Source organism: Coffea arabica, chromosome 10c (genome assembly GCF_036785885.1).
Source record: "Coffea arabica cultivar ET-39 chromosome 10c, Coffea Arabica ET-39 HiFi, whole genome shotgun sequence".
Classification (NCBI taxonomy): domain Eukaryota; kingdom Viridiplantae; phylum Streptophyta; class Magnoliopsida; order Gentianales; family Rubiaceae; genus Coffea; species Coffea arabica.
In genome coordinates this window covers 51,007,599-51,019,912 of record NC_092329.1, presented here as the reverse complement: position 1 = coordinate 51,019,912, position 12,314 = coordinate 51,007,599, and the positions used below count along the sequence as shown (strand labels likewise).

Sequence of the window (12,314 nt, the reverse complement as noted above, 5' to 3'; positions counted from 1 at the left end):
AGGTGGAGGTGTTAGCCAAGGAGGAGGAAAAGCAGTACTGGGGTGGAAGAGAGAGAGGGAGAGGAAGAGAGAGAGGGAGAGGAAGAGGAGAGGAAAGAAAAGGAAAAAGAAAAAGAAAGAAAAATTTAAAAAAAAGAATTTTTTGAGTAAATCTTATATACGCTGACAGTATATATACTATTACCTTTTAATTCATAATATGTGTGTAAAATTTGAATTTCAAATTTTACATAATTGTTATTCATCCAATATTTATACTATCAATGTAAAAAAGATTAATCCAAAGTTTTATACAATTCAAAAGTTTTTCTACAAATTTTACTGTAGGTTACAACAAATTTTTATACAAATACTCAAAAAATTCACCATCCAAACAAGCCCGATATTAATTGTGTCACAAGTTAAAGAAATGTTGAAAATTGTATTGGAGTTGGCTCGCTTGTGTCCACAATTCGGTTGAGATTAACGCATCATGAGGATTGGATAAAAGCAATCCAACTTCCATCAATATAATAATAGATACTTCTCAGACGGCAAAAAAGAAGGTTCAACGGAGTTAAGTTTCGTAAGAAATAAATGCTAATAAATTTTCATGAAGAACTTTGACTAGAATTGAAAGCTTTGATAAGGTAAAAGTTTAGCATAATATAAAGTTAGGCACACGAGTTTACATAATTAGTTTACATAATATAATCATTAGCCAACTGAATTTTGTAAGGATCATACATGGTTTTGGTGTTGTACTGTATTTGTATTATACAATTCAAAGCAAAAATTGTATAATCAACAGGCAGTAAATACCTATAACCGCGTAGAAACGTTCAATTAGCAATTTGAAGACCTTTCACCATTTCAGGCAATCCAAGCAAAATTTCTAATTTCTTGGAGATCAGCAGAAAGGCGGCTATAACATGTTCAAATTCATAAATCTAATAGTGGTGATGATATATAAACACATTTTTAAGCCAGGTTCTCGACATGTGCGTATAATTGAACAAACTTTAAAAGTATATTAGCCCATCGGGAGATGGGAGGAGGTTTTTGTTTTGGTGTTGTGGGGGGGGGGACAAGAAAAGATCAATTTAGAGAAAGTAAACAAGAAGGACATAAGCAGCTTCAATTGAAATTTCAAAGCATGATTTCTCTTCCCAAAACAATCTAATTAAACACTACACACACACACACACTGAGGCAACATTCAAGACAAGTGGAGGGTACACCCTTTACTATTTTGAATCGAAAAATAGTATGTGATTGTGGATTTAAAATTAACTTGTTGATGATGAGGTTGTACTTGAAGAAATGTCAACTGTAAATAGAGTAAAGAATGGACACCCAAAAGGAAAAACAACAAAGTAAAGGGTGGTTAAATCATTGTAATAGATTTATTGAAAGGATTATCACTAAAATCCGCTTGATACACTTACACTTATGTGCATAAATATGTGCACTTATATAAACATGCATGTGTACACACAATCTCTTTAGAATCTACATTTTACTCCTTGTCAACCATGCAATCGTACATATTATTTTTATTCTCTAATTAAGCTACAAACTATGTTCTTCTTATAACAGTAAATTTGTTCAACATTGTGAAGGGGACACTTTTATGCTTGAAGAAAAATTTTGCAGATAGAGTTTCTATGATGTTTTCACGCTATCTCTATTTGGCAAGAGCATATTAGCTTTGGCTTTATAAGAAAAGAAAAGGGTATTATATGAAACAAGATAAACTCTTCCTGAGAAAAGCATAGATATCAAAATTTGGTGCAAAGATAAAATTTTATTGCAATATTTTGACGTTTCCAGAAAAACAAAGATACAACTGGTGTCGAAATGGCCCTTATGTAATGTTCTTCTCTGATTTAAGCATTACCTCCATTGGCTTTTGGGTTCCATATCACATGTTTATCGTGCCACAAATTCTGCAGCAGACTTAATATCTGGCTTCTTAATTAAACACTACTTGGGCGGCATATAATCAGTTTAATGTCAGATCTTCCAATCAAGTTTAAAGTCTAGGTCTTTCTAAGGGAGTAGTAATCCTTATTTAATTTCAGTTACTTAATGCTTGTGCTGGAGGTCAAGTTTATGTTTCTCACCTATTCTTGTTATTAATAAAATTAAGAAGTGACATCCTTCTCCCGTGAACCCGATTACGGGATTACTCAAGAAAAAAAAAAAAAAAACCCTCCCTCCCAACCCCCAATTCTCCCTCAAGAAAGTGAAGTAATCATACAAAAAAAAAGTTTCCGCGTAGATAAAGATGATTCTAGTATGGAATGATCAAGGGATTCTGTCAACGGATCTTCTATCTGTCCCACATCCTGTGCCACTCTCTGTCTCGCTTTTTATTATATTACTATTTCTCCTTCATAAATATCATGTTTTAATTCCTTTTTGCTTCCTTAAGATCCAATAACTATTAATTGAGTAATACACAAAATTTAACAAACTCAAAAAATCAAAATGCATAAAAAATTAGATTTTTTATGAATTTTCTGCTATATTTTTTAATTTTTTATTATATATTACTTTTTTGAAGCTGTTGTATTTATTTTTTACTTAATTAATAGTTATTGGATCTTAAGGAAGCAAAAAGGAATTAAAACATGATGTTTATGAAGGAGAAATAGCAATATAATAAAAAGTGGGACAGAGAATGGCACAGGATGTGGGACAGAAGATCCGTTGCGAGGTATTCTTATATTTAAATATTCATAAAATTAAGAAGTGACATCCCTTCTTCCGTTTACAAGATTTGTCAAGAAAAATAAAAAAAAAATCCCTCCCTTCCTCCGTCCCTCCCAACCCCAATTCTCCTCCAAGAAAGTGAAGTAACTATACAACAAAAAAGAGTTCCATGTAGATAAAGATGATTCTAGTATGGAATGATCAGAGCAACACTTGGATGAAGGCGCAGCCACAATGGTAGCTAAACTGTCACTATCTAATTCCACTTACTTTATATGCCCTTGAGAGATTGAGGAGGAAATTGTTTCTTGAAAGCGAAAGGTAATCAAAACGAAATACAAAACGCCAACTAACTGCACTTCATCTTAATTGGAAAACATTATATTGTAAACGATTAAATAGGTTTAGTTAAGTTTTAACAAGAATGAAAGCAAGAAAATGCCCCCATTACAATACTTGCGTAACCATGCTAGCATATAGCTTTTTCATTCTTATGGGTTACTTCAGATCAAGCATTTCAACCCATACGCCATCGCCTGCTTAACAGCCTTCTATTTTGGCTGCCTCAAATCGATAATCATCAACCGCCGTCGGCTTACTAATTAACCAGATCTCATTTTTGTCTAATAGATGAAGCATAAATGTAGTTGCTAGCGTAATATGTTCAACAGGAGAATTATTTTGTACGCCTAAAGTCTTCAATAGTTGTTGCTTTTTGTAATTAGACAAATCATTCAGTTGTTGCGTTGGATCCAAGGCCTTCCAATTATTCTTATGATATTTGGTATAAATTAGTACAATTTTGGTGTAAATACAAACTTGCCAACTTATACAATAAAATTGGCGTAAAAATCACGATTATATCAAAATTGTATGATTTTACGCCAAAAATTGTAAGAATTATATCTAATCGGACTTAACTGAATAAAAATTAACTTGAGAGGCCTTGATTTGTTGCGTTCTATAATTGGAACAATACCCTTTTAACGAGTTATAATGAAGTAACGCATACTATCAGAATTATTTGTTACGTGCTCTAAGTAATCAGGTCGAAGTCACTCAAAAATTTTGATCATGTTTTCTAGTTAGACATATTTCCTTCAACTTGATAGACATGATTGATCCGTGCAATAATTCCACTTGAAACTTCTTTTTCTCTAACTCTTGCGGAAGCTTTTTGGATACTTAACGAAGCTGTAGCATTGTGATCAGCTACCATGTAACTAATTCCATTAAATGAAATAAACAAAAAGGGAAGTTTCAAAAAAGTTGATCTTGTGAGGATTGCATGTACCTCATTGTTTCAAGAATAGGTTGAGGGATCTCAGATTTTTTCTTTTTCTGGGGAAGAGGGGAGAGGGGGGGGGGGGGGGGTGGGGAGGTGTGGTTTGAGGAGGGTCCTTTTAGATTTTAGATTTTTAGCCCAAGAGAAACATAATGGGAAGAAATTAAGAGGGTTGGATGGGATCAGTCAAAGTTGGTTTGTTGAGGTTTTTCAGGGTTTGTTGATGCGTTGCTTATATGGGTTTCTTGGAAAGGTGAGATAAAAGGTATGTTATGGTTTTCATTACAAAGACATATTGGAGAAAACCATTAATATAATTTTGGTTCTGCAAGTAAAAGAAATGCTTTAAACTCAATCATTGAAAGCTATTCCAAACCTTTCTATTCATGGTTTCATGCCACCCACATAATCTTTGATAAAGGAAGAGTAACCTAGATGAACTATACAGTTACAGACTAATCTCCTGGAACTAATCACTCTTTAATATAAAGCTAAAGAGTTAGTTAATCGGGAGATCATTTACATATGTCTCGTTTGCAAGCTCCTCATCAATTAAGTCAAGAGGTTAATCCACTTGGCAAGCTTCTCAAACCCTAATTAGCAATCAAATAAACAAATTTCCTTAGTATTATCTCTCCGGAAAATATTAAGCACTTCTGGTTGATGAGTTAATTACCAGCCATGAAAATGAGTTCTTTTCCTTTATGAATAATTGAATGACTCATAAATTACCTGCAAAAGCTTATAAATTGAGGGAAGAAGAGTTGTTGACTTGTATGCATTTACTTGCACAAGTAAATAAATGTATCTATTTAAACTAAGGGAAAAAAATCTAAAAACCAAAACTGAAAAAAAAAAAGAAAAACAATCTTATAGGACGAAATCCATGCATTTCTGGTTTGCTAGCTGTTCTGAGGTGACGGAACCATCCAAGAGACTTCTCCTTCAACCTGTCAAAAACCATTTCTTGCGAAATTCTTCTTTCAACTCTTTGGTCATATTATGCATGCATACTTGTAGTTTATCATAACTTTTAGATAACTACTTACTTGTTGAACTTTTACTTTGTCAAGTAGTTGCTCATGACAATTGTCTACAAGGGTTTCTTAAACGGATCAAAATTATGAAAAGCAATATATCGTTAAAGATGTTTTTGAGCTTTCGTATTATCATTAGCCTAACCTGCACAAGAATGTTTCAATAGACTTAAGCTAGTTGCAAACGCATAAAAGGTCATATTAGCCATCAGGGGATGTCATTTTAATGCAGCCGTGGCCTGACAAATGTCGGAGTTTCTAGCCGAGAACTTGGCTATTCTAACCTCAATTGATAAATAAGATTTGCTTTCAAATTTTACAAGATTTTGATAAAATAAAGGATTCTTCTTCCCATTAGTTCATGGAAAACCTCAACAAATCATGGTGTTGGTGCTTATGCAATACTCTTCTAGATTACCTGTCACTTCACAAATACATGAAGATTATCAGATTGAACACTTGTAAACCTGAACTTAGTGCTTTCAAATTGCTTAATTGTACGAAAAGTCTTAATCTTGCTTACTTTGTCAAAGTTGGGATTTCAACATTACTCCCCTACCCCCTCATTTTCTTTCATGTTTCTTCCTACTGTTTAACTTCATTACCCGTTGTATAATTAACCTCAGTGAGTTTAACTTTCCATCCTCCACACTTTCTTTTGGAAAGTGCTAATGCTTGAGGTGAAATTGTGCTTTTCATATGCAATACACATGAAACCACCCACGCACGTACACATATGCATACATTTCGTATGGTTATTTTCAAGTAAAATTTGAAACCTTCTTGATTTAGTCTATTTCTTTCTCTTTTAGAGGAAGGTGAAGTGTATTCCTTTCTCTTTAGAGGATGGTGGGGTGGTAGACTTTCTCAGTTTTTCATGTTGTCCAAATGATTCCTCTATTTCCAATACGAAAATTCATGTGAATTATTTTGCATACGTCTCCTGTGGTGATTTATTGCTACTTTTTTTTTTTTTTTTTTGCTTTTTTTTGGGGGAAAGATGGTTTGATTAGTAATAACAAAACCTTTTGTTTTAGGAGACGGAAAAAACTTGAATTTTGAGATTTTGTTTTAGCAAGAGAAGAAAAAAATATTTTGTTTTATTTCTTCATTCATATATTTTCTTTAAATGTCAAGTACAATTTTAGATATTTCAATACCTATTTTTTGGTTTATCCTCTTTGTTGTCTTCTAAAACTCTCTGCACGAATAATTTGCCCCCTTAGAATTTTAAAGACATTCTAATTTTTTTCCTTTTTATAACACAAAAGTCAATTTTCACATGATATTTATTTTTATACAGGAGTAATGTTTATTGGTAGCCCAAATTATCAGCAAATTCTCTAGAAAATTCGATTTGAGTAGATAAATTACTGAATGGAACACCGGAAATTCTTAGATTTTCTGTCCCTTTGGAAATGAAAAAAATTTCTACTCATATTAATTTGCAAACTATATAATGCAATATAGCTTATTATCTGCCATGGAATACATGGCCAAATTTCCCTTATAATCGAACAGAGAAACATAATATTTATTACATGCATGTTATTACAACATAAGCAAGGTGATGGATAGCCATAGGTGACACTATCAAGACTCGTTTTACTTCCACCAATTATATATCTATAATAGATATAAAGGCGTGTCTGCAAATTATCTCAATAATTTAGTTTGGAAAAGCTCAACTAATATTCAGTTTGGAAAAGCTCTGATTTGATTAGATGTTTTAAAGGGATTGGCATATCTATTGCAGCTGCTTACAGTTAGATACCGATTTTACACCCACCGTTGGAGATGTCTTGTTTCCTTGATTAATGTTGATGTTAATAGATAAGCTATTTTAAGCATCTACGAGAAGTGTTTGATTTCTTTTTTTTTTTTTTTTTTGGGGACAAGAGAAGTGTTTGATTTCGTGGGGCATGGAATAATCAGTCAGTTAAGAAATCAATTTTGATATTCAAATCTAATAATCTTTCAATGGTTGTATTTGACTAGCCATCTGCATGAAAGTAGAATATATATATGGTAACGGTAGAAGAGTTGCCTTCATTGATATTTCAGTGGAATACATATAACACCTGATTTTATGTGGTTGCCGTAATTAGACAGCAATTTAATTATCCCTTAAGCCATGTATAATTGTATATCCATTTGTTTTAGGCATATAAAACTCTGTTTGACGATCCAATTCAGCATTTAAATTTAATGGATTCAAATTTTAAACGCGTTTGATAATAAAAAATTGAACATCTGAATTAATTAAGTAGCATTAAATTTTTCAGGCAAAACTTGCTCTAAAAAAATAAGTGGTAAGCTATTCACCTATTATTTAAGGTGATATACATTCAAATGTGTCAGATTTAGTATTTAACAATTCAATAATTTAATAAATTCATATTTCATATTTTAGATTTTAGATTTTAATTTTCAAACTTCAATTTTATCAAACGTACCCTAAGATGTGTATTTGTACACATGGGCTTTTGGTTATTTTTGGATTAGGATATTTTTGAATAATTTTTATAGCGGGGTGCTCAAAGGTTACCGTTTAGTGAAAATAGTTTACCATCTAAGATATTTATTGTTCTCTCGTATTTAGACACTTAACTTAATTTTACTTTTCCAATTGCTTAACAACAGGGTGACTTTCTTAACGGGTAACTATTGATATTTTGTTAGACAAAGTCATATCTCATGGTTAAGAATTTTACTCCTTTTTTCCCCTGATTTTACCAACAACTAACCAATTAACTATTCCAATTCCTTTGCCTGCTTCTTCCTTCCGGCCCTCAAAAAGGGTTCAATGAATGAGATACTAATTAATATACGGTCCATACTTGGGGACTGAAAGTCCCAAAATAACATCATTAAAATGAAGACTGATTTTGTCTTTCTACTTCAGCCCTTGTTAACATGTAGTATTTAATTTAAAATGGGGTTATGTAAATATTCAATTTAAGCCTAGTGAACGTAGTAATTTTAAAGCAACTAGGGTTACTGGCCAACAAACTAATTTGAAGAGCCATTTCAATTCTTGAAACATAGTTAAGATTATAGATATATGTTTATAACTTGTATAACCACCATCATTTTTGCCCTTGTTCTATTACTAGCTTCATATTGACAACTTAATTCGTCTTTCATTTTTTTTTGCTGAACAAAAGGCAGAAGGTGCATGTATGAATATTAATCAATGTTAAAAGTCATAAAGAAAACAAATATAATCTGAAATAGACTGTTGTATATGAAGAAACAATGTGCTATTCTCAGTATATATATATAGTTTTCATCCAAGAATTGACTTTAGGCATCAATCGAGTAAATAACAAATAAAAGATTAAATGCTCAGAATCAAGAATCCGAGCTTAGGAGTACTTAAAGTGTCAAAATAAGTTTGATAATGTAAACCGGAGTCAGTGCCAAATTCATGGCATTGTAAATCATATTTTGAAAGCCAATTAAGAGATTTCTGTAGCCAACAGAAATCTGATCGACTGATAAACAAATTCTTAATCATAAGCTTGTCTTGATTAGTGCCACCACGGATTCTTAAATTAAGGGGACAAGTTTTTGATAAAATCAGGGCAGCTTAGGATAAAACTTTAATTGGTTAATTTCTACCGTTATCTAGCTAAAATATAGAGGATAAAACTTTAATTGGTTTTGAAAAGTGCGTTTCGTGTGACGCTTTTTTAATAAAAATATAAAAACAATGTAATAATTAATAAATTAGCAATTATTTTTAGAGTTTTATAATTAGTCTATCCCTTTTTCATATCAAATAGTTAAGAATAGATTAATTAAGACCACTATGTTAACACTATTACATGATATCATAGAAGCAATTTGTATGCAAGAGGACAACAAAGACAGGTAGAAATTAATTTTGAATTGGAATTAAGATCACTTAGATGGTTAAATTAATCACTGGGTGTTATAATGGAATTAAGCAATATGTATGCAAGAAGAGAACTAAGACAGGTAGGAATTGATCAAGAAGATAAGTAGCCAATTACCAAGACAAAGACAAGGTCAGTGTTTCTACAGCAACATATAAGCTCTCCATTTTGTCGTGTAAAACCAACAAAAGTGACCGCCCATCCACAGCTAAACCAACCCACTATTTGGTCCATATTCTTCTTAATTCTTCTGCTGCTTTTATATCTTTGCTGCCGCCTTCTCCTTTGCTGTATTTTCTTTCATGTTATCAGCAAGAATAACATCAAAATCTTAGTCTTCCTTGGCGGCTAACTAGATGGATGAAACAGGAGGTGGTGCGTCTAGTGATGATGCTAGAACTTGTCCTCGCGGACATTGGAGACCCGCTGAAGATGAAAGACTCAGGCAGCTTGTTGAGCAATATGGTCCTCAGAATTGGAACTCTATTGCTGAAAAACTTCAAGGAAGATCAGGTAAAGCTGTTTAGTTAAAAGATTCACCAGTCTTTCCATCTGGGGTTTCTGCATGATGACACGATCAGTTTGCATCTTTTACAATTTCAAGATTAGGGTTGAATTCTCCCTTTACTGTTCTTGTGGTAAAATGTTTGATCTTGCTTACTTCCTCGATGATGTTTAATTTAATCTGGAAGTTCGAAAGAATTTCTCTTTAGTTTGATTTCTTTTTGGGCATTTTTGGTAAGCAGGGAAGAGCTGCAGATTAAGATGGTTTAATCAACTTGATCCAAGGATTAACAGAAGGCCATTTTCAGAAGAAGAAGAGGAAAGACTTCTTGCGGCTCATAGGATACATGGTAACAAGTGGGCGCTTATATCTAGACTTTTTCCCGGTAGAACAGATAATGCTGTGAAGAATCACTGGCATGTTATTATGGCTAGAAGGCAAAGAGAACAATCCAAAGTTTGTGGGAAGAGAAGTTATCATGATACGGTAAACGAATCCAATTCTGCCTCTTATAGCTTTCGACGAAAAAATATTAAATTTCAAGAAGATTATAGCTCAAAAGTGAGCTTTGATAGCAGTCGGTTCTATGGATTTGATAGCAATCCAATCAAGAACAGAATTTTTTCTGTGTCCACCGCTAGTTCATCTCCTTCCTGGAGTTTTATGAGGCCGAGTATTTCGAATGCAAACAATTCTTTTTCAGCTGATTTGTTGGGAAGAAAAGGTAGCGGTCAATTCAGCTCTAGCTCACTCCGGGGATCTAGAGAAATCACCAATAGTTCTTTAGACCAATCTTTATATCGAAATTATTTGAATTCCTCAATCTTCGGTGGATATGGAAATATAGCCGGCGCATTCAATAACCATGGGCATAAAAGAGCTACGGTAAGTCCCTTCGGTTTTCCAAAAATTGGTGATGGAAATGAAGCAAAAGGTATGATTAAAAGAGGGCTTGAGATTGTTGGTGATAACTCATATCAGTTTGGGAAGAATAGGACAACTATTGAGCAGCAGCAACATCAGCAGGATGATAACGAGTCCATCAAGAAAGAAGACGTTCCTTTCATAGATTTTCTTGGTGTAGGGATCTCTTAACGTATAGTCTTCTCGTTAACACTTCCTTTCGCTATTGCATACATATGCCTTCACACATTGCATGTTTCTTGGCCTGTTTTTAACTTACTGATGTAAAAGTTTTAAGTTAAAAATGATTGATTAGGCTTTTGTTTAGATGCTAAGCAATAGAACTCACCATTTTGTGGCATGTTTTTCGTTTACCAGTGTACAAGTTCTAAGTTAGATGATTGATTAATTTTTTTGGTTTGATGTATAAGCAATAGTTATCCTTTCAAGGCATGTTTTTGACTTATTTACAAGTTTTAACCTGAATGTCGGATTAGCCTTTTGTTTTATGACTAAGTAACAGTATATTCGTCTCTCATTTTGCTTAGGTAGTGCAGTTTGGAACTCTTCTTTGATCACTACGAGATTGAATGAACTTAGAGATTCATCGATCTTTGGTTGGATAAACAGTGTATTCAACCTTAAATCTTTGTCTAATTCCCACACAGATGACTATGATATGCATGATGCGTTTTTTAATACTTTTTTTTTTTTTTGTAATGATGGAAATTAGGATTTTTTGAGCTACTTTTACTGCATCATTTCTTTGTAGCAAATGTAAGCATCATCAGGTTAGGAAAGATAAAATAGCTTCTTTTGGCAACATCTTGAAGCTCAAAATAGGTAAGTTTGACATGAATATCAGTGTGAGCATTTATATCATTTTCAACAGGATAGAGTTAGCCAGGTTTCTTAAAAAGCAAGAAGAAATTGCATACTGTTGAAAGCTATTTGGAACATGATATCAATAGTTACAAGATGTTTTTTATTCAACTCCTTGCCAATATTCTCACACACTCACAATATGTATAAGAAACCATAGTTTCTTAATTGCGTACATCTTAAACCTCAGCTTGATATTTTTCTGTAGGCACTCTTATAGCTACTTCAGCCAGATAGTTTTCCTTCTAGAGTAGATGGTACTTAGTTGGCAAGGGATTTTTCCTTCTTCTCTTCTTGTAAAGAAGTTTGGTAAACCCCAAAGATTTGTCAGCTTTTTCAAGCCTTAATTAAATAAGCAACTACTGACTATAAACAAAGATCAGATAAGAAATTAGGGTTAATTTTTTCATTCCGTATTCTGCTTTTATAAGCAATCAAATCGACCTTATACTTATAGGTGTTTTTGTACATCTTTTTTCAAGAACCCCACAAGTGCTGGAACATGTTTTATCTTTTGAAGGTTGCTCTTGTTATAATGATTTGGTTATAACATTGCTGGCTAGATTTTGTTTGTCCATATCTCTTTGTTTATTTGATTGATAGTACCTTGTGGATCAGTTTTATTGTAGTGATTGTAACGTACAATTTGCTGTTTGGAAATAAATTTTAACTTACCCAACAAGAAAAAAATCCCCACAGGACTTGCCTTTCAATTTGTACTTGATGGCAAGATTTGCAAAATAATGGGCTTGTATTAATATGGGTAAAAAAAAAGTACATATTTTTAATGTATATACTCTTTCATATACTTACAGTTGAGGAGGACAATCTTGATTTATTCTTGATGGAAAAGATTACTCCTGCCAACTATATTTGTCAATCTAGCAAGAAAATTTGCCTCCAAGACACATTATCTGTAATATTTGCCTGCATGGATGCCCTCTCAAATTTGATCAAGTCTTATACCCATTGGCTTGATTTCAATCTTGAGTTTGGTTCGACATTAATTTGAGTCTGGCTAAAAAAAATCTGATTTGCTGTTTTTTTTTTTTTCAATTTTAGTATCTTATTATGTGTTTTTCTTTTTTTCTTTTTTGGTTTGA

At 32.8% G+C, this 12,314-nt stretch overlaps 1 protein-coding gene across 1 annotated transcript; it reads left to right on the top strand.

Annotated features, from left to right (window-relative positions):
- Window positions 1-9,083: 9,083 nt before the first annotated feature.
- On the top strand, window positions 9,084-10,694 carry LOC113713626 (uncharacterized). Its single transcript, XM_027237386.2, has 2 exons — window positions 9,084-9,434; window positions 9,668-10,694. The coding sequence occupies exons 1-2, from the start codon at window positions 9,278-9,280 to the stop codon at window positions 10,519-10,521; spliced, it is 1,011 nt and encodes a 336-aa protein (XP_027093187.1). The 5' UTR covers window positions 9,084-9,277; the 3' UTR covers window positions 10,522-10,694.
- Window positions 10,695-12,314: the final 1,620 nt, after the last annotated feature.

Coding starts and splice junctions, on each gene's coding strand:
- LOC113713626 (XM_027237386.2), top strand. CDS start 9,278: ATGGATGAAACAGGAGGTGGTGCGTCTAGTGATGATGCTAGAACTTGT. Junction 9,435..9,667: donor AAAACTTCAAGGAAGATCAG/GTAAAGCTGTTT, acceptor TTTGGTAAGCAG/GGAAGAGCTGCAGATTAAGA.